The 22,834-nt window shown below is 42.5% G+C and overlaps 2 protein-coding genes across 2 annotated transcripts; both read left to right on the top strand.

The window, feature by feature from the left end:
• Positions 1-12,020: 12,020 nt before the first annotated feature.
• Positions 12,021-12,965, top strand: LOC309400302 (olfactory receptor 6E1-like; the record flags this gene model as incomplete). Its single annotated transcript, XM_081968718.1, has 1 exon — positions 12,021-12,965. The coding sequence occupies one exon, from the start codon at positions 12,021-12,023 to the stop codon at positions 12,963-12,965; it is 945 nt and encodes a 314-aa protein (XP_081824844.1).
• Positions 12,966-17,190: 4,225 nt separating this feature from the next.
• Positions 17,191-22,568, top strand: LOC309400301 (olfactory receptor 6E1-like; the record flags this gene model as incomplete). The annotated part of the gene is made up of 2 exons (XM_081968717.1): positions 17,191-18,003; positions 22,500-22,568. The coding sequence occupies 2 exons, from the start codon at positions 17,191-17,193 to the stop codon at positions 22,566-22,568; spliced, it is 882 nt and encodes a 293-aa protein (XP_081824843.1).
• Positions 22,569-22,834: the final 266 nt, after the last annotated feature.

Here is a 22,834-nt window from a genome sequence, read left to right as displayed (position 1 = left end):
GAAAGAATCGACATTGTGAAACTGTTGTTCTTTCTTTTTCTACTTCTAATCCTGATCTTGAATGAGGATTAGCACTGAAATGCTCCTCAATTGGGACTAGAATTCTCGTTTGACTGTTTTCCTCTAACGTTTTATGGTGAATGCATTTTTACAATGACTATGATAATGATCTAGTACGATAGTACATTGAGAGACTGAGTTGTATGTACACCAAAGACCAATTCCTTGTGTGTCTAATCACACTTGGCCAATAAAGAATTCTATTCTATTCTATTCTGTTCTGTTCTGTTCTGTTCTGTTCTGTTCTGTTCTGCTCTGCTCTGCTCTGCTCTGCTCTGCTCTATTCTATTCTATTCTATTCTATTCTATTCTATTCTATTCTTACATCTCAGCATCTCTTGTTTGATTTTCCCTCTTCCTGGCTCTTACTTTAGGCCCAGGGTACCTGCGAGACCACCTACTGCCACCAGTAGCCTCCCACCATCCAGTGCGATCCCACAGAGTTGGCCTCCTCAGGGTGCCGTCGGCCGGACCATGTTGGCTAGCGACCCCCAGGGGGAGAGCCTTCTCTGTGGGAGCGACTTCCCTCTGGAATGAGCTGCCCCCGAAAGCTTTGCATAATCCCCGACCTCCGGTCCTTCCGACGCACCCTAAAAAGTTGGCTTTTCCAGCAAGCCAGCGTGGCCTGAACAAAATAAAATAAATGATTGATTTAATTGTTAATGTTAATCTAATTTTTAAAATGTTAGTGTTAATATTAATTGGGTTTGTTTTTTGGATACTCTATCTAATTTCCTTTTTAACTTTTGTAATATGTGCTTTTTTTTAATGTTGTACGCCGCCCTGAGTCCTTTGGGAGAAGGGCGGCATATAAATCCAATAAACAAACAAACAAATAAACTTTCTACATTTCTATTAGAGGAATGTAACCAGTGATGTACCATGTTTTTCAGAGTATAAGATGCACCTTTCCCCCCGCCACCCAAAAAAAGAGGGTGAAAATCTGGGTGTGTCTTATACACTGAATACAGCATTTTTGGCCTCCTGAAATCCTGACCCGTGAATCCCATTTTTCACAAAAATGGACACATAGAGGGTTTGAGAGGCCTGCAGAGTACTCCTGGGGGCTGGGGAGGGCAAAACTGAGTGAAAACAGGCCCGTTTTCCTCACAAATATGGGGTTGTTTTTTTCCCTCCCAAGCCCCCAGGAGCACTCTGCAGGACTTCCAAACTCTCTGCATGCCCCATTTTTTGAGAAGAATGGGCCATTGTTTGCTCCTTTTTGCCCTCCCCAGCCCACAGGAGCACTCTGCAGGCCACCCAAACCCTCTGTAAACAATGGGCCTGTTTTTTGTTTCCCAGACCCCCTATGCATTGCATTTTTGCCCTCTCGGGCCCCCTAGAGCTCTTTGTAGGCCTCCCAAACTCTCTGCATGCCCTGTTTTTCACCCAAAAAAGGGGGCATGCAAACCATTTGGGAGGCCTGCAGAGTGTTCCTGGGGGCCAGGGAGGGCAAAACTTATTTTTTAAAATTGACCTCTTCAAAATCTTGGCGCGTCTTATACTTCAGTGCATCTTATAGTCCCCAAAATATGGTAATTTCTAATATATGTCTAAGTATGCAGCGCTGCCTTTGCTTGTCAGAAGGTCGCAAAATGTGATTGTATGGTCCCAGGCAGTGGTGGGTTCCGGTACGGTTGGAGCGGGCCCGGAGGTGTCCACATGGACTCAGCGGATCATCACACAGGCGCTGTATGCACCGTATGCATGTGCGGAAGCTCCGAAGACTTAAAGGGAGTGCGGGTGGGCAGGCGGGTGGGCCCTCTGGAGCACCGTACAGGAACGGTATCCGGTGCTCCGGACAGGCTCCGGTACGCCCGTACCGGGGCGTACCACCTGCAACCCACCACTGGTCCCAACAACAGTCATAAACAAGAGAGTTGCGAAGTATCTGATTTTTGATCACATGACCATGGGGACACTGCAGTGGTCATAAGTGTGAAAAATGGCCATAAGTCACTTTTTTTCAGTACTGTTTTATCTTCGAAAGGTCCCTAAACAAACTGTTGTATTTTCACCCCTGAAACTGCCATATCATCCTTTTGTGTTGCAGTATCAATTGAGTTTATTTTAAGAAACCTAAAAGAAAAAATAAAGTTGATATGAATGGATTTGTTCCCCAGTTATAATTTAAGTCATATATGAGCAATATTGGCAAAGGGGGAATAGAACAGAACAGAAACGGTGTAAAAAATAGTTATAGATATTTAGTAAAGGTAAAGGTTCCCCTCGCACATCTGTGCTACTCATTCCCGACTCTAGGGGGTGGGGCTCATCTTCGTTTCAAAGCCGAAGAGCCAGCGCTGTCCGAAGACGTCTCTGTGGTCATGTGGTTGGCATGACTAAATGCCAAAGGTGCACGGAACGCTGTTGCCTTCCCACCAAAAGTGGTCCCTATTTTTCTACTTGAATTTTTTACATGCTTTCGAACGGCTAGGTTGGCAGAAGCTGGGACAAGTAACGGGAGCTCACCCTATCATGCGGCACTAGGGATTCGAGCCGCAGAAGAGCTGACCTCTCGATTGACAAGCTCAGTGTCTTAGCCACTGAGCCAGCTTAGATATTTAGAGGTGTGCAAATATAGAAGCTGGGAGGAAACATGTAAGATCCTGTGTCCAGACACAGACCGATAATTTTCAGTTCATTGTAGCGGGCCTCCAGTGGAGAAAATGTGATACATTTCCTACATATGTTTTGACATTCCGGGTAGATCGTACACCATCAATGGTTCAACACAGCACTGCTTTTCACTAAATAACTATGGAGATTCTCAGTCATCCAGGTCATGGTTGTCCCAAAGGTGCTTTTTCAATTCCCTTTTCCCTATTCCCTATCCTACGCTATCCAATCCTATCTTATTCTATTCCTTATTCCATTCCATCCCATCATATCCTTTCCTCTCCTCTCCTCTCCCATCCTCTTTCCTTTCTTATTCTATTCCCTATTCCATTCCATTCTAGTCCATCCCATTCCATCCCATTCCTTCCCTTCCCTTCCCTTCCCATCCCATCCCTTCCCATCCCATCCTATCCTTTCCTCTCCCATCCCATCTTATCCCATCCTGTTCTGACCCCCCTCTCTCCACGCCTGTGAACAAGCCAAAACACAGCCTTGGCTGTTTGCCACTGTTTAATTGCAAGATAACAAACCCTTTGGCTAAGGGCTCAGATAACTCAAAATACAAGAACAACAAACCAGATATTCAAACACAGCTCTAAGACATTGACTTTCTCCACTGCTAATTTCGAACGGTTGTTTCCTGCAAATGTCCCCTCCCAACGTCTCACCTATAAGCTCTTTTGGGAGGGGCCAATCTACAACCACCTGTGCTAATTATCGTCTGTGAGCCTGCCTGCGAAGCTGCTGCTTTAGTTTCTCAGCCCTTCTCACTCTAACATCAGGGGCTGACTGCCTTTGATCCTCCCCACTGCTCCATGTCTCAGGTGCCTCCTGGTGGGGTCAGCGTTCTAAATACCATGTATGAAATCAATCAGAAACCAAGGCAGAATCATCCTTAAAGTTCCCTTTTAATCATACAGTCAAGTTAGCACGTCTATGGAATTCCAACTCTAATGTTCTTCCTGGAATTCCACCCAGTTGAAAGTTCATGATCTTCTCCCCACACCCCATAATCCATCACATGTTCCAATCATCATCTTCCACGCTGGCATCTACACCCCTCTGCTTCCGGTCAGGTGTCGAGGTGCGGAGACAAAAGATGACCTTGAGCTTCTATAAAAGAATGACAACAATACATTCCACAAATCTACTCCTTTCTATTCCCCCCTCCCAACTACTACACTAATGAAACAGCACAGGAAATTATAAGAAAGTGTGGCAGGCCAAAGATCCTAAAAGAAACATAACTACAGGCCTGACAGGTGGCCAATCAGCCCCTCTGGTCCCTGCTCTGAATCTGCAACCTCCACAGGGTCTTCCACATCACCCAGGGCAGGCTAAAACGATCCCTCGCTATCCGAGTCCAGCAGCAGCTCAACCGGATCCTGCTGTGCCACAAACACCATCCTATCCCCTTTTCTATTCTATTATATTCCCTACTCCCAAATCTCTATTCCATTCTATTCCATCCCATAATATCTTTTCCTATCCTATCCTATCTTATCCTGATTTTTGGTGCTTTAAGAAAATGGAATTTATATTGAACCAACACAAGCTAAAGCATGGAGGAGTTTACCTATCACTCTACCATGCTTGATTGTGCATTGCCTTGGGGATGTCTCCTCGTACATCACCTCTCAGGTTTCCAGGTTTTTCTTGAGAGCTGTGACCATTAGAGGAGAGAGCTGTAACCTCCCTTAGTTGGGCTCTTGGTGACTGGCTACTGTGTCTCTTTTGTAGTGGTTGTGTTTTGGTCTGTGACTGTAAATAAAGTATTTATTTATTTATTTATTTATTTATTTATTTATTTATTTATTTATTTATTTATTATTCGTATTTATAGACCGCCCCCTCTCCAGAAAGGGACTCGGGGCAGTGTACAGTCACTAAAATGCGTTATAAAATACATACATAAAACAGTTAAATAATTAAATACGTAGGTGGAGGAGGTTACAAGACTGTATATAGAATAATAAATATAGTACATTAAAAACTCTAATAACCCAAGAGTTAAAATATTACCCAAAATTACCCATTAAAATATATCCATCGGGAGGTAAAAACTAAGAATGTGCCAGGCCAGCTAATTGAAACAGGTGAGTCTTTAATTTTTGACGGAAGGAACGGAAGTCAGTGGTAGTTCTAATGTCAGGGGGGAGGTCATTCCAGAGGGTTGGGCCCATCACAGAGAAGGTCCTACCCCTAGGCGTCACCCGCTGGCACTGCCTAGTGGACGGCACCAGTAGTAGTCCCTCCCTGTGAGAGCGGATTGGTCGTAGGGATGTGTGTGGGAGGATACGATCCCGCAGGTAACTGGGTCCTGTGCCATGGAGCGCTTTAAAGATGGTAATCAATACCTTGAAACGCACCCGAAAAACCACAGGTAGCCGGTGCAGCTCGCGCAGGAGAGGTGTCACATGGGAGTATCTTGAGCTCCCCATAATCACCCGCGCGGCTGCGTTCTGAACTAGCTGTAGTCTTCAGATGCGTCCCAAGGGAAGCCCCATGTAGAGGGCATTGCAGAAGTCCAGGCGAGACGTCACCAGCGCATGAGTGACCGTGCGTAGGGCATCCCGGTCCAGTAGGGGGCGCAATTGACGCACCAGGCGAACCTGGTGGAACGCCCGCCTTGCCACGGCTGCCACATGGTCATCCATAGACAGCCGGGCATCTAGGAGGACGCCCAAATTGCACGCCCGCTCCACAGGGGGGAGTTGTTCACCCCCTATGGCCAGCGATGGAATTAGCTGGCTGAACCGGGGTGCCGGTAGCCACAGCCACTCAGTCTTGGAGGGGTTGAGTTTGAGTCTGTTGTCCCCCATCCAGACCCCGACGGCTTCCAAGCACCGGGACATCACTTCGACAGCCTCGTTGGGGTGGTTTGGGGTTGAGATGTACAGCTGCGTATCATCAGCGTACAGATGGTATTCAACCCCAAAACCACGGATGATCTCCCCCAGTGGCTTCACATATGCGTTGAACAGGAGGGGCGAGAGGACCGACCCCTGTGGCACCCCACAAGAGAGTGGCCTCAGGGTCGACCTCTGCCCCCCTGTCAACACACATTGCGTCCGGTCAGAGAGGTAGGAGCTGAACCACCGTAGAACGGTGCCTCCGACTCCCATCCCCCCCAGCCGGCGCAATAGGATACCATGGTCGATGGTATCAAAAGCCGCTGAGAGGTCTAATAGGACCAGGATAGAGGAACAACCTCTATCTCTGGCCCTCCAGAGATCATCAACCAACGCGACCAAGGCTGTCTCCGTGCTGTGCCCGGGTCAGAAACCGGACTGGCATGAGTATAGATATTCGGATTCGTCGAGGTGTCGCGGAAATTGCTGCGCCACCACATTCTCAACAACCTTCACCAAAAAGGGAAGGTTGGAGACTGGACGGTAATTAGCTAGTTCCGTTGGGTCCAGTGAAGGCTTCTTGAGCAGGGGCCTCACCACCGCCTCTTTCAAGGCGGTTGGCAAGGATCCCTCACCCAACGAAGCGTTCACCAGGCCCAGAAGCCAGCCTCGTGTCATCTCCCAGGATGCCAGTACCAGCCAGGAGGGACACGGGTCCATTGAACATGTGGTGGGTCGCAGCCGTCCACGTAACCTGTCCAAATCCTCGGGGGCAACAGAGTCAAACTCCTCCCAGAGTGGTCTCACAAGACTCGCTGTTGACGGCTCGTCCGGTCCACTGAAGGGGGCCCATCCGCTCCAGATCTGAGCGACTTTGTCCTGCAGATATTCCCCAAACTCCTCTGCTCTTCCCTGCAGGGGTGCCCCCCGCGTCCTCTGTGATAGGAGGGAGCGGGTCACCCGAAACAGGGCGGCAGGGCGGTTATCGGTGGACGCAATAAGGGCGGCACAATGTCTACGTTTGGCCGCCCTTAATGCCACAAGGTAAGTCCGCAAGTAGGCTCTTACCTGTGCTCGATCAGATTCGGAGCGTGAGGACCTCCACCTGCTCTCTAGATGTCTCCTGTGGCGTTTCATCACCCTCAGCTCCTCGGTAAACCAAGGAGCCCGGGTGGATGGCTGCCGCAGGAGACGTCGCAAAGGCGCAACCCGGTCCAAGGCCCCAGCCGCCGCCCTATTCCAGGCGGCCGCTAGGTCCTCCGACCGGGAGCGGGTCAGGGCTATAGGTATTGGCCCAAGCTCCATCTGGAATCTATCCGGTTCCATCAGGTGCCTGGGGCGGTACCAGCTTAGACAGTCTGGTTCCGCCTCCTCGCGGTGGGAGGTAGCGCCAGGGAAGTTCAGCCAGAGAGATGAGTGATCAGACCATGACAGGGGCGTGATGACTAAATCCCCCATTCCCAGATCACTCGTCCACTGTTCAGATACGAAAACAAGGTCCAGTGTGTGACCACCTTCATGAGTGGGGCCCTGAATTAATTGGGTCAGGTCCATGGCCGTCATGGAAGCCATGAACTCCCGAGCCACCTCAGAAGCCTCTCCCGTCGACGGCAAGTTGAAGTCCCCCATAACCAGAAGCTTGGGGGTCTCAACTGCCGTTTCCGAGATCAGCTCGAGGAGATCGGGCAGGGCTGCTGATACATAGCGAGGAGCCAAGTATACAATCAGCAAGCCCCACTGCCTCCCTGGGCCCCATTTCACACCAAGGGACTCACACCCGGGTATCTGAGGAACAGTGAACTCTCTCGGCTCCAAACATTCCCGAATAACTACCGCCACCCCACCACCCTTACCCAGGGCCCAGGGCTGATGAAATGCCCGGAAACCCGGTGGGCACATTATTATTTACCTATCACTCTAGTGAAATGACCTAACATTTTTTGCATGTTTATGCTTCAAAAATAAATAAATAACAAACCCCTAGATCGTGGTTTAAAAATCACAGAGGTTGAGTTCATAGATGTGAAATCAAAAACAAGCCACAACAAAACTTGGTGTGTTGCATGAGAGATGCAAAAATAAGCCACAAAACATGGGTAACGTGCCCATAATGATTTTCTCTGTCTTTGAGTTTGTCATCTATATTAGAAGGAGATACAGGATACTTGATGCAGATGGCTGGCAATGCATTACTTTGTTCCTTAAGATGTCCCTAAGGGATCTTCACCCATGATCTTCACCCATGAGAATTGAATTCTTCCTATACCTCATGTTTCATAACAGTCACTAGCTCTGTTGAGGCTACTTCTGTGTTCATTGCTATGGGAAGATATTGAAGACAAAAGTCGGAGATATTGCACAGGGGGGTCCATCCATATTCCTAGAAGACAAGGCACCTTCTCAAAAGGACTGCGAATGGAGAATGCTACGTTCCCCAAACATTGAATTAAGGGGTAATGTCTTAATAGATGTTTTTTGCTTTGATTTGTAGGCGTAATGAAAGATAGATTAACCAACTAGTGAATGGGCTTCTACTGGCAGAAATTAAATAAGACAATATCATTAAGGTAAAGGTTTCCCTGACATATATGTGCTAGTCGTTCCCAATTGTAGGGGATGGAGCTCATCTTCCTTTCAAAGTTGAAGAGCCAGCACTGTCCAAAGATGTCTCCGTGGTCATGCGGCTGGCATGACTAAACGCCGAAGGCGCACGGAACACTGTTACCTTCTCCTATTTTTCTACTTGCATTTCTACATGCCCTTGAAACTGCTACATTGTCAGAAGCTGGGACAAGTAACAGGAACTCACTCCATTAAACGGCACTAGGAATTTGAACTGATCAACAAGCTCAGCACCTTGTCCCTTATCTTAGAATATCATAGAACCATGCAAACGACATGAAATACTTTTATGTAGATCGCAAGGGTTAAAAATATTTTGCGTCCTAAAAATATGTTTGGAAGCAAAAGTTGATAGCTGATTTTTTTTTCATTTCTAAACATCTGCTTTTATTTGCAAAAACCTGAGGATGAAAACCAATAGAGATTTTTTTTTAAGTATTGTTTGCAAAGGGTGAGTATTTTTACAACTTTTTCATGCCGATGGTTCTTGACCCGTGATATTACTTCGTAAAATTAAGAAATGTTTAGTAGAGTACAAAAGCGATAGATTAAGGCATGTGGGTTTCTAATGTACAATGTTGGGCGCTGTTTTATAACCAAACATAAATTGAATCTGGTGCCAATGTTTCATACGGGAATACAGTACAGAACTTAGTAGCACTTGGTCTACATGTTAGCTTTAATCATTGCTTTAAATTAAGCCAGGATTGGTGGAAGTACGGGTGCCATAATCCAGGAATTACAAGCCTTCAATGCCCACTGCATGCCACATATAAACCACATAAGGGTTAGGTACAATATATCGTTGTTATTATTCAAAACAATCATCAGTTTTAACAGAATAACAGAGTTGGAAGGGACCTTGGAGGTCTTCTAGTCCAACCCCCTGCTTAGGCAGGAGTTGCATTGTGAGGCTGAAAACAGAAGTTTTCCGTGTTTCACAGCTGCAAAGAAAGAAAGCCAGTGAATACTCCTCACCAGTTATCTTGAAGTCGATACTTAAATGTAGTTCTAATGACATATTTTAAGAAACATCATGCATTTCTCTTAGCAAAATGGGAAAACTTCAGATAAATGGAAAAGCAAAATTGCTACCACTGTATCCTGCCTAAACAGAGCATGTGGCTTGTATTACAACTTTTCCAACACCTCTTCTTACTCTAAATTTGCTCTGTTCTATAGACTTTCTGCAGAGAAGTGAAAAATCTGGGAAGGTCCTTAAATTCAGAATAACAGAGTTGGAAGGGAAATTGAAAGTCTTCTAGTCCAACCCTTTTCTCAAGTAGGAAACCCTATACTATTTCAGACAAGTGGTTGTGCAATCTCTTCTTCAAAACCTCCAGTGTTGAAGGACTCGCCACTTTTGAAGGCAAATCATTCCACTGATTAATTGTTCTTATGGTCAGGAAATTCCTTCTTAGCTCTAGCTTGGTTCTCTCCTTGATAAATTTCTACCCATTGCTTCTTGTCCTCCCTTCAGGTGCTTTGGAGAATAGTTTGACTCCCTCTTCTTTGTGGCCACCTATCAAATATTAGAACACTGCTACCATGTCACCACAATCATAAATAGTACAATACAATAAAAGATTTGGCCTTGGTTTATGTTTAGTGTTAATATTGGTGCATGTGGCTATTCCTCTTGAAGTTTTATCCCAGTTAGAATAAGAAAAGTAGGGAATGGAATTCTGTGATTCATAAGAACAATAAAGCAATGGAACAGCTTGTCTTCAGAAATGTGGTTGCTTCAACCACAAGAGGCTTTTAAGAAGGGTCTGGACAACCACTTCTTTAAAATGGTATAGGGTCTCCTGCTTGACAGGGGTTTGGACTAGGAGCCCCTGAAATACTGGAATACTGCTCTCATGTCACCTCTAGTCCTCTTTTTCTTTTCTTTTTAAATAGCTTTTATTACATATTTTTACCTTTAAAAACAGAAAACACACACACAGATACCCAAAAGAAAAAAACAAGACAAACACAACAATATAAAATAGTTATACAGTCTTCTATATCAGCATTCATGTTTAGCCTTTATAGTTCTCCATTCTCCGTTGCCTTCCCATTGAGACTAAAACATATGAAGAACGGTTGCAGGAACTGGGTATGTCTAGTTTATTGAAAAGAAGGACTAGGGGAGACATGATAGCAGTCTTCCAATATCTCAAGGGTTGCCACAAAGAAGAGGGAGTCAAGCTATTCTCCAAGGTACCTGAGGGTAGAACAAGAAGCAATGGGTGGAAACTAAATCAGGAGAGAAGCAACTTAGAACTGAGGAGAAACTTCCTGACAGTTAGAACAATTAATCAGTGGAACAGCTTGCCTCCAGAAGTTGTGAATGCCCCAACACTGGAAGTCTTTAAGAAGATGTTGGATAGACATTTGTCTGAAACGGTATAGGGTTTCCTGCCTAGGCAGGGGGTTGGACTAGAAGACCTCCAAGGTCTCTTCCAACGCTGCTATTGTATTGTATTTGATTTTAACTTCTGTAATAGTGTAATAACAATTGTACTAATCCTTGTAATAATATTAATTGTTCATATCACCATTATACTTGCATTGTGCTCAATATTTTAATAGTAATTAGTAACTTTGGTTAATTTTTATTCAATACTAATTTAGAAAAAAACACAAACAAAGACTTCTATTTCCTGTTTTGGCTTCCGTTTTCTAGCCACTTATAAATTCTATTCTATATTTTATAGAAACCCGATTCTTCTCTTTCTTTTAGTTCCATGGTCATTTTGTCCATCTCTGCACATTCGAGTACTTTTCTAATTATTGTTTCATCTGCGGGTATATTGATTTGTTTCCAGTTTTGTGCGAAGGTGGTTTTAGCTGCAGTGAGTATGTGTAGTATTATGTATTGAATTTTTTTGTCCGTTTTCAGGTCTAACATTCCTAATAAGAAGGATTCCGGTTTCAATTCTATCTTTTGCGCTGTAATTTCTTCCAGCCATTTCTGAATTTTACACCAATATTTCCTTGTGATGGAGCATGTCCACCACGTATGGTAGAATGTTCCACCTAGAACTCCTTTTCATTATACCAGATATACCCAATTCCTGCAACTGTTCTTCATATATTTTAGCTCTCTCTCTCTCTCGCTCTCTCTCGCTCTCTCTCTCTCTCTCTCTCTCTCTCTCTCACACACACACACACACACACACACACACACACACACACACAATCATCGTTTGTGGAGAATGAGATCATCCAAGTTAGGGGAATCTCAACAGCCATAGCACTTCAGTTTACAAAGTGTTTCATAGTATTTTTGCAGACCTATTTAAGCAGTTTACAGAGTCAGGAAAACGCCCCCAACAATCTGGTCCTTATTTTGCTGACCTTGGAAGGATGGAAGGATGAGTCAACCTTACGCTGGCCAGGATCACACACACACACACACACACAATCATCGTTGTCTATTCACATCGGTTTTGATCACATTCATCTATTCACGTTGGTTTTAGGTAAAGGACTCAAAAGAAAATTTGGACCCATCTCAGGAAAACAGACTGGAGGAAACCGAACAAAGGTGAAATCAGAAAAATAAAAATCATCACCCCGAGACAGATCTTTGCATGTCCACAAGGATGAATTGTTTTTGACAGATTGAAACAGGGAGGGATCCCACCTAACTCCACCTTGGGTTAACCAGACCTGGAATTAGACGATAAGGATATGGAGTTCTTAGAATAACATTTTAGAAGAGTCTGGCTTTAATTACAACCATCATGTTTTAACTTCTCTTTGTTTGTAATGCAAAGGATGGAAACGGAGAAGCTGATGCTCATTTGAAACATGCAATGAAAAGAAGAAGGGAGATTAGAAAATTAAAAATTTCACACTGTTTTTAGGAATGGACTGATGACAAATAGGACCACAGTAAGGGAATTCATATTGCTGGGGCTGACTGACAACTTTCTCCTTGAGGTTAGCCTTTTTCTCCTGCTGTCTGCAATTTATCTTTCGACTTTAATAGGAAACATGTTGATTATTATTATCACACAGGTGAATGTTCAGCTCCGTAGCCCAATGTATTTCTTCCTCCGATATTTGGCATGGGTAGATATTGGGTATATGAGTACTGTAATTCCCAAAGCACTGGTCAACATAGCTACAGGGAGTAAGAGCATCTCTTTAGCTGGTTGCTTCATACAGACATTTCTGTATTTGGCCCTTGGTACCGCTGAGTTTCTCTTACTGGCCACAATGTCGGTTGATCGATACATAGCCATCTGTAACCCTCTTCATTACCCAACCATCATGAATACCCGAATTTGCTCGTTGTTGGTCATTTGTTGCTTGGCTGGGGGAATATCACTAATTCTACCTCCATCCATTCATTTATTTCTGATGTCGTTTTGTGGTCCTAACATCATGGATCATTTCTTTTGTGACAGTGGACCCTTAATGAAACTGGTATGTGTTGACACCAGTTTTCTAGAAATGATTAGTTTTGTGATTGCCACATTCTCTCTCCTTGGGACCTTAAGTGTCAACATTGTCTCTTACGTCAAAATCGTTTCCACCGTTCTGCGCATCCCATCCACCACAGGGAGGAAGAAGACCTTCTCCACTTGTGCTTCCCACTTGACCGTGGTCACCATCGCTTACAGCAGTTGCATTTTCATGTACGTCAAGCCGAAAGGCACCATTGGATTGGATTACAACAAAATGGTGGCTCTTTTGAATACTGTTATGGTTCCTTTTCTCATCCCAATCATATACTGTTTGAGGAACAGACAAGTGCAAGATGCTTTGAAGGCTGAATTGAGACAATGGGTTGGGTTTTGCAAGAAATTGAGATGATTTGCTATTGATTCAGAATGAACCTGAATAGAACAGAAAATCCACAGGGAAGGAATGAAACGTGTGTTCCAGGGATAGAGAATGTAGAAATTTATGTCCGTAAGCTTCCTATAGTGACTACAATATGAGGTAGGCAACAAATTGGTTTAATAAATAAAATGAATAAAACAAACTTCTAAGAAAGTGGTATTTGTTGGTTAATTCAAACCAACCCACAAGCTGATGAACTTTTGAAATTGTAGCATCTCATTTCTCAAGACCTACCAAGAATTCACACAAAGTTGCTTTGGCATATTGGGGGAAGATGGTAGGAAAGACCTCCCTTCCTTTCTCTTGCTCACAATAACTTATAGTTCCATGATGTACAGCTACCCTCAGCTAATTGTTTCTTGTGTCTAAATGTATGTTACTAATACACCCTTTGTGTGGATCATATGCAATACAATAAAAGATTCAGTCTTGGTTGATGTATGGAGTCAATATTAGTGAATGTGACTATTTCTCTTGATGTTTTATCCCAACAAGAATAACAGAAGTGGGGAATATTGGTCTGTGATTATGGAATATCATAATTCCATAATCCTGAATAAACCGGAATATAACAGAAGATGCATAGGGAAGGCATGAAACGTGAGATCTGGGGCTAGAGAATGTAGAAATTCATGTTTTTAAGTTGCCCACAGTCACCTCAATATGAGGTGGATTACAAACAGGCTTCATAAATAAAATAAATCAAAGAAGTTCCTAACGTAGTGATTTTATTTATTAATTGAAACCAACACACAGGTTCATAGTAGTAGCATCTCATTTCTCAAAACCTACCAAAAATTCAGGCAAAGTTGCTTTGACATGTTGTGGGAAGCTGGTAGGCAAGACCTCCAGTGGTGGTATGCTGCCGGTTCGGACTAGTTTCCCTGGACTGGTAGTTCTGAGCACCAGCTAGCCCAACCCACCCACTCCAATATTATCCAGTCCTAGATATCTCACTTTCCGGCTTGCTCGCCCTGCACTGCTGTCCAGCTGATTAGTGCACCTTGCCCATTCTGCTAACTGTGGTTGACCTAGCATAGCAATAGAAAATGGCGAACCTTTTTCATACACTGTGCAAGAAATTGTGTTCCTGAACTTCAGGTTGGCCTGTTGGGACCAAAATCAGCCTTCCCAGCTTCCAGAGCCTTTCCTGAAGCATAGTGAGGGCTGAAACAGTCTCCCTCAACCCTTAGGAAGGTTGAAAAATCAGCTGGCTTGCTTGTGCATGCATACCAGAGCTGACAGCTTGCATGTTGGCAAATATGGCTCCATGTGCCACCTATGGCCACCACGCATGCCATGGCTTCACCATCAGGGACCTAGCAGGGGTGCAAGAAGCCTCCCCCATCAGAAAAGCCTTGTTTGAGTTGTGGCACTCTAATGTGGAAGGCACACACGCTTACATTTTCGGCGAACTGGCTTTTAAAGTGTGTGCAGCCCACCTCTGAAGACCTTCCTCCCATTCCCTTGCTCACTGTGACTTATAGTCCTCATTTTTATCCCCCTTTTGGTATCCAAATGTCAAGGAGGGATGGAAAGAAGGGGGAATGTTCTTGAATGACTCAGAATTCAAGCCAAACTCAACTTAGATAAAAGAAAAATGAGTCCAGAGCAAAAATGGACACCGCCGTCCAAGTTCTGATTAGGTTCTCTGATGCTCTGCAATTCTTCCTCAGGTATCTTCTGTCGGAATCCGCTGTCTCACTGGGAGGTTTTGTTTTATTAATATTGGCCAGTGGAAGGAGACACATGCCACTCCACCTGATTTCCACCATTTTCCATGAGTTTTGCAAAAATTGTATTTCTACTTTTCTACTCCAAATTGATTGAGAGTGGACTGATTTGTATTATTTGATCTGAATCGAACAGATAATCAAATCAATCTTCAACTGAAGCAGGGACAGATTTGCACATCCTTTGGAAATAATTGCAAAACGCCTTGGGTTGACTAGGATTTTGATGGGTTGCATTAAACTGTGTGATAAGCAATCAAATCCCATGAAACATAGCTCTCAAATCAATACTAAGGATAATACTAATTTAAAACCATCTAACATTATTAGTATTGACTAATTAGTATAATACTTTTTTTCCCTGAGCCCCTGAGGAATTGCATGAGCCAATCTTGAATACCTCATGCACCATGGGCTACAAAGCAATGATCATATTTAGTACTTATTGAGAGGTGGCTTCTATCTTCATTGCCATAAAAAGATACAGAAGAAAAAGACAGAGGACACAGGAGTCCAGCTGTGAACTAAGAAGACAAGGCACCTTCTCAACAGCACTGAAAATGGAGCAAGCTGTACTTTTCCCCAAAAAACAATGAATTCAGGGGTAATATTTTAAGAATATATTTTCTTTGCTTCTCATTTATAAGCAAAATAAACATAGTTTAGCAATCTAGAAAATGTTTTTTTACTGGATTAAAAAAAGGCATAGAGATTACAAAAATTATGCAGATACTACTATGATTGATATGATTCCAAGTGGTGAACATTCTATGTTTAACCAAAAATATAATAGCGACTGAAAGTTGGATATTTTTGCTTTACTTCTGATTTGTAACTGTATTAAAAATCCAGAATATTGATTTTATCAGGGTGATTGAGATGACAAATATAACAAGGATCTTGAAAATGTGTGAATACATTTTTTTTTAGTGTAGTTTGCCAGGCGTGAGTGTTTTTTGCATTTTTCAATGTTTCTGATTTTCAAGAGTGGTGAGGTGAAATATTACTTTGTGAAACTAAGGAACAGAGATCAGAGTTCAAAAGAAGATTAAGTCAGGTGATTTCTGATTCATAATGCTTGGGGCTGGTTGGGAAGCAAATATCAATTATATCTGCTTCCAATATTTACATAAGAATATACAAGATAACTTAGTGAACCCAATTGCAAACGCCTTTATTGTTCTTAAATGATGACAAGAGTGGTGAAAGTTGCACATTATACTGGTCACAAACCATGGTTTGCAAACCATAAATGCCTACTTCATGCTACACATAAGCTACACAACAACTGGGTGCAATGCAACTCACTGTTTCTAGTTAAATGAAAAGAAGGACTGGGGGAGACATGATAGCAGTGTTCCAATATCTCAGGGGCTGTTGCAAACAAGTGGGGGGGGGAGGTAAACTTATTCTCCAAATCACCTGAAGGCAGGACAAGAGGCAATGGGTGGAAACTGATCAAGGGGAGAATCAACTAAGGAGAAATTTCCTGACAGTTAGAACAATTAATCAGTGGAACAGCTGGCCTCCAGAAGTTGTGAGCGCTCCAACATCGGAGGTTTTTCAGAGGAGATTGGACAACCATTTGTCTGAAATGATATAGATTTTTCTGCTTGAGCAGGAGGTTCCACCAGAAGGCCTCCCAATCGCTTCCAGTCCTTTCATTCTATTAATTTGAATGATCAGGATTTTCCCCATAGGAAACATTTTTTTGCTAGATTTCTTTAATGAGCTTACATTGTGGAAGTCAAAACATCAAAATTCTTTGCCTGTTTGATTACTAGAGAAAATTCGGAAGTGGAGAATTAGATCATCCAAGTTAGGGGAATCTCAATAGCAATAGCACTTCGATTTACAAAGTGTTTCATAGTATTTTTGCAGACCTCTTTAAACAGTTTACAGAGTCAGGAAAATGCCCCCAACAATCTGGTCCTTATTTTGCTGACCTTGGAAGGATGGAAGGATGAATCAACCTTGTGCTGGCATGGATCACACACACACACACAATCATTGTTGTCTATCCACATTGGTTTTGCTCACATTCATCTATTCACATTGGTTTTAGGTCAAGGAATCAAAGGTGAATTTGGACCCATCTCAGGAAAACAGACTGGAGGAAAACGAACAAAGGTGAAATCACAAAAATAAAAATCAATACCCCGAGACTGATCTTTGCATGTCCACAAGGATGAATTGCTTTTGACAGGTTGAAACAGGGAGGAATCCCACCAAACTCCTCCTTGGGTTAACCACACCTGGAATTAGACGATAAGGATATGGAGTTCTTAGAATAACATTTTGGAATAATCTTGCTTTAATTACAACCATCAGGTTCTAACTTCTCTTTGTTTGTAATGCAAAGGATGGAAACGGAGAAGCTGATGCCCAATTGAAACCTGCAATGAAAAGAAGAGAGGAGATTGGAAAATTAAAAATTTCACACTGTTCTTAGGAATGGACTGATGACAAATAGGACCACAGTTAGGGAATTCATATTGTTGGGGCTGACTGACAACTTTCTGCTTGAGGTTAGCCTTTTTTTCCTGCTGTCTGCAATTTATCTTTCGACTTTAATAGGAAACATGTTGATTATTATTATCACACAGGTGAATGTTCAGCTCTGTAGCCCAATGTATTTCTTCCTCCGATATTTAGCATGGGTAGATATTGGGTATGTGAGTACTGTAATTCCCAAAGCACTGGTCAACATAGCTACAGGGAGTAAGAGCATCTCTTTAGCTGGCTGCTTCATACAAACATTTCTGTATTTGGCCTTTGGTACCGCTGAGTTCCTTTTAGGGACCACAATGTCTGTTGATCGATGCATAGCCATCTGTAACCCTCTTCACTACTCAACCATCATGAATACCCGAATTTGCTCGTTGTTGGTCATTTGTTGCTTGGTTGGGGGAATATCACTAATTCTACCTCCATATAGTAATTTATTTCTGATGTCGTTTTGTGGTCCTAACATCATGGATCATTTCTTTTGTGACAGTGGACCGTTAATGAAACTGGTATGCGTTGACACCAGTTTCCTAGAAATGATTGTTTTTGTGATTGCTGTATTCTCTCTCCTTGGGACCTTAAGTGTCAATGTTGTCTGTTACGTCAAAATTGTTTCCACCGTTCTGCGCATCCGATCCACCACAGGGAGGAAGAAGACCTTCTCCACTTGTGCTTCCCACATGACCGTGGTCACCATCTCTTACAGCAGTTGCATTTTCATGTACATCAAGCCGAAAGGCACAATTGGGTTGGATTACAACAAAATGGTGGGTCTTCTGAATATTGTTATGGTTCCTCTTCTGATCCCAATCATATACTGTTTGAGGAACAGACAAGTGCAAGATGCTTTGAGGGCTGAATTGAGACAATGGGTTGGGTTTTGCAAGAAATTGAGATGATTTGCTATTGCTTTGGCTCTAAGTAGATTTTCAGATTTAATGTGTTAGAATGCATTGTTAAGCTATAATATATGTGGCCTTCAGACGTAGTAATCACCCGCTGAGATGCTCTTACAAGGGGACTTGAGAATGCATAGAGGATGAGGTAATCAGGGATGGAAACATCTGATTGACATCAAAGGCAGAATCCCTGAACAGTTGGTTGCTATGGAAGAAAAATGGAAAAAGACAACAGCCACCCTCTCCTGGTTGAGAATTTACAAAACACATCTGGTTGGAAATTGTTTTACATAGGAGACGTGAAAGCTTCACCTAAGGCTTCTTCAAACCTCCCACCATCTTCTGAAGCAGAACATACAGCAACCCTCTGCTAATTGTGTCCAAGTATGTTTTATTAGTAGGTCCTTTGGGTGGAATTACAATAAAAGATTCAGTCTTAGTTGATGTATGGAGTCAATATTGCTAAATGTGGCGATTCCTCTTGAAGTTAATATCCCAAAGAGAAAAAGGGAAGTGGGGAATGGAGGTGTGTGATTATGGAATATCACCAATGATTCGGAATAAATCTGAATCGAACAGAAAATCCACAGGGAGGGCATGAAACGTGTGTTCCAGGGATAGGGAACGTAGAAATGTATGTTCGTAAGCTTCCTATAGTGACTTCAATATGAGGTAGGCAACAAATTGGTTTAATAAATAAAATGAATAAAACAAACTTCTAGGAAAGTGGTATTTGTTGGTTAATTCAAACCAACCCACAGGTTTATGAACTTTTGAAATTGTAGCATCTCATTTCTCAAGACCTACGAAGAATTCACACAAAGTTGCTTAGGCATATTGGGGGAAGACAGTAGGGAACACCTCCCTTCCTTTCTCTTGCTCACAATAACTTATAGTTCTATGAGGTACAGCTACCCTCTGCTAATTGTTTCTTGTGTCCAAATGTATGTTACTAATACACCCTTTGCGTGGATCATATGCAATACAATAAAAGATTCAGTCTTGGTTGATGTATGGAGTCAATATTAGTGAATGTGACTATTTCTCTTGATGTTTTATCCCAACAAGAATAACAGAAGTGGGGAATATTGGTCTGTGATTATGGAATATCATAATCCCATAATCCTGAATAAACCGGAATATAACAGAAAATTTATAGGGAAGGCATGAAACGTGAGATCTGGGGCTAGAGAATGTAGAAATTCATGTTTGTAAGCTGCCCACAGTCACCTCAATATGAGGTGGACTGCAAACAGGCTTCATAAATAAAATAAATCAAAGAAATTCCTAATGTAGTGTTTTTATTTATTAATTGAATCCAACACACAGGTTCATAGTTGTAGCATCTCATTTCTCAAAACCTACCAAAAATTCAGGCAAAGTTGCTTTGACATGTTGTGTGAAGCTGGTAGGCAAGACCTCCATTGGTGGTATGCTGCCTGTTCAGACTAGTTTCCCTGGACTCGTAGTTCTGAGCACCAGGTAGCCACACCCATCCACCCCAATATTATCCAGTCCTAGATATCTCACTTTCTGGTTTGCTCGCCCTGCACTGCTGTCCAGCTGATTAGTGCACCTTGCCCATTCTGCTAACTGTGGTTGACCTAGCATAGCAATAGAAAATAGCGAACCTTTTTCATACACTGTGCAAGAAATTGTGTTCCTGAACTTCCGGTTGGCCTGTTGGGACCGTTTTTCAGCCTTCCCAGCTTCCGGAGGCTTTCCTGAAGCGTAGTGAGGGCTGAAACAGTCTCCCTCAACCCTTAGGAAGGTTGAACAATCAGCTGGCTAGCATGTGCATGCATGCCAGAGCTGACAGCTTGCATGCTGGCAAATATGGCTCCATGTGCAACCTATAGCCACCACGCATGCCATGGCTTCACCATCAGGGACCTAGCAGGGGTGCAAGAAGCCTCCCCCATCAGAAAAGCCTTGTTTGAGTTGTGGCACTCTAATGTGGAAGGCACACAGGCTTACATTTTCGGCGAACTGGCTTTTAAAGTGTGTGCAGCCCACCTCTGAAGACCTCCCTCCCATTCCTTTGCTCACTGTGACTTATAATCCTCATTTTTATCCCCCTTTTGGTATCCAAATGTCAAGGAGGGATTGAAAGAAGGGGGAATGTTCTTGAATGACTCAGAATTCAAGCCAAACTCAACTTAGATTAAAGAAATATGAGTCCAGAGCAAAAATGGACACCGCCGTCCAAGTTCTGATTAGGTTCTCTGATGCTCTGCAATTCTTCCTCAGGTATCTTCTGTCGGAATCCGCTGTCTCACTGGGAGGTTTTGTTTTATTAATATTGGCCAGTGGAAGGAGACACATGCCACTCCACCTGATTTCCACCATTTTCCATGAGTTTTGCAAAAATTGTATTTCTACTTTTCTACTCCAAATTGATTGAGAGTGGACTGATTTGTATTATTTGATCTGAATCGAACGGATAATCAAATCAATCTTCAATTGAAGCGGGGACAGATTTGCACATCCCTTGGAAATAATTGCAAAACGCCTTGGGTTGACTAGGATTTTGATGGGTTGCATTAAACTGTGTGATAAGCAATCAAATCCCATGAAACATAGCTCTCAAATCAATACTAAGGATAATACTAATTTAAAATCATCTAACATTATTAGTATTGACTAATTAGTATAATACTATTTTTCCCTAAGTCCCTGAGGAATTGCATAAGTCAATCTTGAATACCTCATGCACCATGGGCTTCAAAGCAATAATCATATCTAGTACTTAATGAGAGGTGGCTTCTATCTTCATTGCCATAAAAAGATATAGAAGAAAAAGACAAATTACACAGGAGTCCAGCTGTGAATCAAGAAGACAAGGCACTTTCTCAACAGCACTGAAAATGGAGCAAGCTGTGCTTTTCCCCAAAAAACAATGAATTCAGGGGTAATATTTTAAGAATATATTTTCTTTGCTTCTCGTTTATAAGCAAAATTAACAGTTTAGTAATCTAGAAAATGTTTTTACTACATTAAAAAAGGCGTAGGGATTACAAAAATTATGCAGATACTACTATGATTGATATGATTCCAAGTGGTGAACATACTATGTCTAACCAAAAATATAATAGCGAATGAAAGTTGGATATTTTTGCTTTACTTCTGATTTGTAACTGTATTAAAAATCCAGAATATTTATTTTATCAGGGTGATTGAGATGACAAATATAACAAGGATCTTGAAAATATGTGAATACATTTTTTTTTTAGTGTAGTTTGCCAGGCGTGAGTGTTTTTTGCATTTTTCAATGTTTCTGATTTTCAAGAGTGGTGAGGTGAAATATTACTTTGTGAAACTAAGGAACAGAGATCAGAGTTCAAAAGAAGATTAAGTCAGGTAATTTCTGATTCATAATGCTTGGGGCTGGTTGGGAAGCAAATATCAATTATATCTGCTTCCAATATTTACATAAGAATATACAAGATAACTTAGTGAACCCAATTGCAAACACCTTTATTGTTCTTAAGTGATGACAAGAGTGGTGAAAGTTGCACATTATACTGGTCACAAACCATGGTTTGCAAACCATAAATGCCTACTTCATGCTACACATAAGCTACACAACAACTGGGTGCAATGCAACTCACTGTTTCTAGTTAAATGAAAAGAAGGACTGGGGGAGACATGATAGCAGTGTTCCAATATCTCAGGGGCTGTTGCAAACAAGTGGGGGGGGGAGGTAAACTTATTCACCAAATCACCTGAAGGCAGGACAAGAGGCAATGGGTGGAAACTGATCAAGGGGAGAATCAACTAAGGAGAAATTTCCTGACAGAACAATTAATCAGTGGAACAGCTGGCCTCCAGAAGTTGTGAGCGCTCCAACATCGGAGGTTTTTCAGAGGAGATTGGACAACCATTTGTCTGAAATGATATAGATTTTTCTGCTTGAGCAGGAGGTTCCACCAGAAGGCCTCCCAATCGTTTCCAGTCCTTTCATTCTATTAATTTGAATGATCAGGATTTTCCCCATAGGAAACATTTTTTTGCTAGATTTCTTTAATGAGCTTACATTGTGGAAGTCAAAACATCAAAATTCTTTGCCTGTTTGATTACTAGAGAAAATTCGGAAGTGGAGAATTAGATCATCCAAGTGACGGGAATCTCAATAGCAATAGCACTTCGATTTACAAAGTGTTTCATAGTATTTTTGCAGACCTCTTGAAACAGTTTACAGAGTCAGGAAAATGCCCCCAACAATCTGGTCCTTATTTTGCTGACCTTGGAAGGATGGAAGGATGAGTCAACCTTGTGCTGGCAAGGATCACACACACACACACAATCATTGTTGTCTATCCACATTGGTTTTGCTCACATTCATCTATTCACATTGGTTTTAGGTCAAGGAATCAAAGGAGAATTTGGACCCATCTCAGGAAAACAGACTGGAGGAAAACGAACAAAGGTGAAATCACAAAAATAAAAATCAATATCCCGAGACTGATCTTTGCATGTCCACAAGGATGAATTGCTTTTGACAGGTTGAAACAGGGAGGAATCCCACCAAACTCCTCCTTGGGTTAACCACACCTGGAATTAGACGATAAGGATATGGAGTTCTTAGAATAACATTTTGGAATAATCTTGCTTTGATTACAACCATCAGGTTCTAACTTCTCTTTGTTTGTAATGCAAAGGATGGAAACGGAGAAGCTGATGCCCAATTGAAACCTGC

This window comes from Natrix helvetica (assembly GCF_964273705.1).
Source record: "Natrix helvetica genome assembly, chromosome: W".
Taxonomy (NCBI): Eukaryota; Metazoa; Chordata; class Lepidosauria; order Squamata; family Natricidae; genus Natrix; species Natrix helvetica.
Note: the sequence above shows the minus strand (reverse complement) of the source record. Positions and strands in the feature narration are given on the sequence as shown.